Source organism: Poecilia reticulata, linkage group LG16 (assembly GCF_000633615.1).
Source record: "Poecilia reticulata strain Guanapo linkage group LG16, Guppy_female_1.0+MT, whole genome shotgun sequence".
NCBI classification, from domain to species: domain Eukaryota; kingdom Metazoa; phylum Chordata; class Actinopteri; order Cyprinodontiformes; family Poeciliidae; genus Poecilia; species Poecilia reticulata.
This window is the reverse complement of record NC_024346.1, coordinates 1,127,865-1,131,559: the sequence shown is the minus strand read 5'-3', so window position 1 is coordinate 1,131,559 and position 3,695 is coordinate 1,127,865. Positions and strand designations below refer to the sequence as shown.

Genomic DNA, 3,695 nt, shown 5'->3' with positions numbered 1-3,695 from the left:
CCTGGTGAGGAGTTCAGGTCCCACCGGGAGGAGGGGAGACCCAGGACACGCTGGAGGGACGATGTCTCTCTATGGCCTGGGAACGCCTTGGGGTTCCTGGAGGACCTGGAAGAGGCTGGGGAGGGAAGTCTGGGCCTCCCTTCTGAAGCTGCTGCCCCTGCGACCCGACCCCGGATAAGCGGAAGAAAATGGATGGATGGATGGATGGATAAATGTTTAGTTAACAAGCTATAAACTGAACTTCAAACTGAATATTTAGTTGGCTATCTAAATATTCACATAGTAACCAAATGTTTCACTCCAACTAAATATTTAATTAGCAAATGAAACATTTAACTTCAAACTAATGAGCAAACTAAATATTCAGTTCCCAACCTTTAGCTAGAAAGCTAAATATTTAGCTGCAAACTAAATTTCAGTTAAGAAACTATAAATATTTCACTCCAAACTAAATGTTAACTTAAAAAGCTAAGAATTTAAATTCAAACTGAATATTTAGTTAGTTAGCTAAATGCTAAGGTTGCTAACTAAACATTTACCTAAACTACATATTTAGCTCCAAAGTAGTTAGTCGGATATTTATTTATTTTCATGTTATTTTTTACTTAATTCACTCATTAATAGTTCATGTAACAACTGAATTAAATGCTTTCACCTTTTTTACAACTTCGTTAATTATGTTTCTTTTGTACTCACTTTATTTTTGTCCAACAAATTGCTATATTTTTTTCAGTCTTCTTATTAACCAGGTCAAATTATTGTAGAATGTTTTAAAAATGTTTTTATTATCCAAACCAGTCAATAAATGAGTTTGATCATGTTTCCATGTATTCATCCCATCTGTGTCCTGATGTCAGCTGATCTATTCCTTATTGATCTATTTATCGGATCTTGTATCTTAGCTCTATATTGACTCTCATAATTGATAAATGCGGGAAGATGATCACATTAAAATTCCACCTAATAACATTCTGTCATCATTCCTGGTACTGACAACAATTTCAATAATCAATATTTGTTGAAATTCTAGCTTAGCAAGCTAACTATTTAGCCTCAAGCTGCATATTTAACTATCCATCCATTTTCTTTCACTCTTGCCCCTCAGTGGGGTCAGGAGGGTTGCTGCTGCCTCTCCAGCTGCTGTACCGAGCGAGAGGCGGGGTCACCTGGACAGGTCGCCAGTCTGTTGCAGGGCAACACAGAGACACACAACCATGCACACACACACACACACACACCTAGGGGCAATTTAGACAAACCAATTAACCTGACAGTCATGTTTTTGGACTGTGGGAGGAAACTGGAGTACCTGGAGAAAACCCACCATGCACAGGGAGAACATGCAAACTCCATGCAGAAAGACCGGGAATCGAACCCAGATCCTTCTTGCTGCAAGGCAGCAGCTCTACCCACTGCGCCACTGTGCAGCCCCATATTTAATTTCAAGCTAAATATTTTTTGACAAAATCCTTGAAGATAAACATTTTGCTGCACGGCTAAATATTTATCTGGGATAAAGTCAAGGATTTAGTGCAACTAAATATGAAAAACTAAACTCGACTCGAGTTTTCAGGAAAACATGAAAAATACTTTCAACCTTTTCTTGAAGTTTTGTGCAGATGATTGTAGTTTCCTGATTGATTTTTGAGCTTTAATGAAAATCTGGTATTATTGTATTTTGTAGATGGCAGAATTTCCCATAAGTTATTGATAGTCGTAAGAAGTTTGTACCTCAGTAGAAACAGTTAAATGTTTAATTTACTCATGAATTATGGATAATATTCATGGAAAACCGCGGTGGTTCTGGTCATTGCAGCAGATACTCCAGTTCTCAGCCACACGTTAAAGCCCCGGCGCCGCTTTGTGCTGATGCTTTGTCTGAGGTTGCAAAACAAATTGAGGACATTGTTTGGGGTGAAGCGACATCTGCCTGGTCGGCATGTTGAGCTCAGCAATGCTGATGGCTGCCTGGTGTTGGGCCAGACTTTGGATTGATGAGCGCAGAGGAAATAACTCTTATTCTTTTTAATTAATTTAGTGAATCCTGTAGCAAACAACCAAGAGAAGTCAACATTTGTACAGTTTTGTTTGAAGTTGTAATATTGAAACTGGGCCTTAAAGGGTTAAAGGTCATAGGAGGAGGATTTGAAAAGGAGTAAACAAGTTTGGCTTGTTGAAGCAGAAAGTTTGTCGTTTCTCAAAACAAGATGGCTGCAGGGTTTAGGCTCACGAAGCTGCATCTGAATGAAGGACAAGACGTCTGAATGATGCCATAAAGCACTAAAAGACACTAACTAACACCAAAGTTAACTTTTATTTTCAGATAAAGTGGATAAATAGCTTATATTGGGTTCTACCTGCAGGTTCCTGTGAAAGTCTGCAGCATTTTAACCTAAAAACGTCTCGGTGCTGCCCTCTTTGGGTTGAACGGTGGTACTGCAGCTGACATTTCCTATTGGTTCCAGCTGGTTGGTCACTCCGGCCCACCAATCCAAACCCATTTCCCGCAGACACGCCCCCTGGTGGCGAGTCCGGAGGTGGAACTCCCGACGCGCCGCTTTTCTAAGCCACTGGAAAAAACACAGATTTGTTGCTAGTTGCGCTTCTTTACAAAAAGTTGCGTTTTTTTAACTAAATTTATCGTTAATTGCCACATTTGTCTCTAAGGCGTTTTTTTTTTCTTTTTAAGTTACAACATGAACATTTACTGATTTTGAAGTCACTGGATTTGTCCTTTTGAAGAAAAGAAAATGTGCAGGAGACTGACAGGTTGGTAAAACCTGCGTTAAAACCACCGAGTTGGCCTCCGGTTCATCCCGACCGGGCCGATTTCTGTTGGCTCCGCCCACTTTGCTGTCACACGTCATCGTTTGAGGCGCAGCGGCTCCTTCACTTTAACGGCCGTTCAGCTCGGTGGTTTGATGATGCAGGTTTGTTTTTGTGAATCCTGGGATTAAAACTCGGACGTTAATCGCCTGCTCTGACTGAACCCGCTTCATTAAATCTCAGCTTTATTTTCTAAATAAAACACAGATCCAATCCCGTTATGGAAAACATGTTTATTGTGTTTCTTTAAAGTAGCGCCTTGTACAGGGAGCGCGTCCTATTAATAGGGAGCAGCGGAGGCGCAGGAGCGCCTCTCCCTGACGGTTGGGGGCGTCTCAGGGCTCAGACTGATCTGAGGTCAGGCCCGGCGCCACCACGACTAAATTTAGTCCAGAAAGACAGAACAGCGATGAATCCAGGCAGACAGAAATCGATATCTGGACCCGCCGCCTCGCTACTTGTAGAACTCGTGCTCCTGCTCGTCCTTCTTGATCACCGTCTTGTAAGCTTTTTCGAAGTCTTTGGCGAGGACGATGTACCTGTTCTCCCGCACGGCCAGCATGCCGGCCTGAGGAAGAGGAGGAGAATGAGCCGGGAGCCGACCTTTGACCTGGGGATGGAAAGGTGAAGGGTCAGCTCACCTCTTGGCAGATGGAGTTGATGTCCGCTCCAGAGATCTTGTCGGGTCGAGCCACATCTGAGCAGCAGTTAAAGACGAAACGGATGGAGGGAACGCGGCAGCAGGAAGAGATGCGAGCGTCGGCAGGACGTAAACAAACCAGCTGACCAGAGGAAGGCTCCGGTCGTCGCGCCGCGTTCAGCGTCGCGCCGCGTTCAGCGTCACGCCGCGTTTGGCGTCACGCCGCGTT

General features: G+C 43.4%; 1 protein-coding gene across 1 annotated transcript in view; it reads right to left on the bottom strand.

Moving 5' to 3' along the window:
• Nucleotides 1-3,039: 3,039 nt before the first annotated feature.
• The window catches only part of psmc4 (proteasome 26S subunit, ATPase 4), a 9,669-nt gene continuing 9,013 nt past the window's right edge, over nt 3,040-3,695 (bottom strand). Inside the window, exons 10-11 of the mRNA XM_008430679.1 lie at nt 3,468-3,523; nt 3,040-3,394 (exon numbers count right to left, since the gene is read on the bottom strand). Of these exons, the coding sequence (XP_008428901.1) occupies nt 3,281-3,394; nt 3,468-3,523 (170 nt within the window). The 3' untranslated portion in view covers nt 3,040-3,280. The remainder of the gene's footprint in view (nt 3,395-3,467; nt 3,524-3,695) is intronic.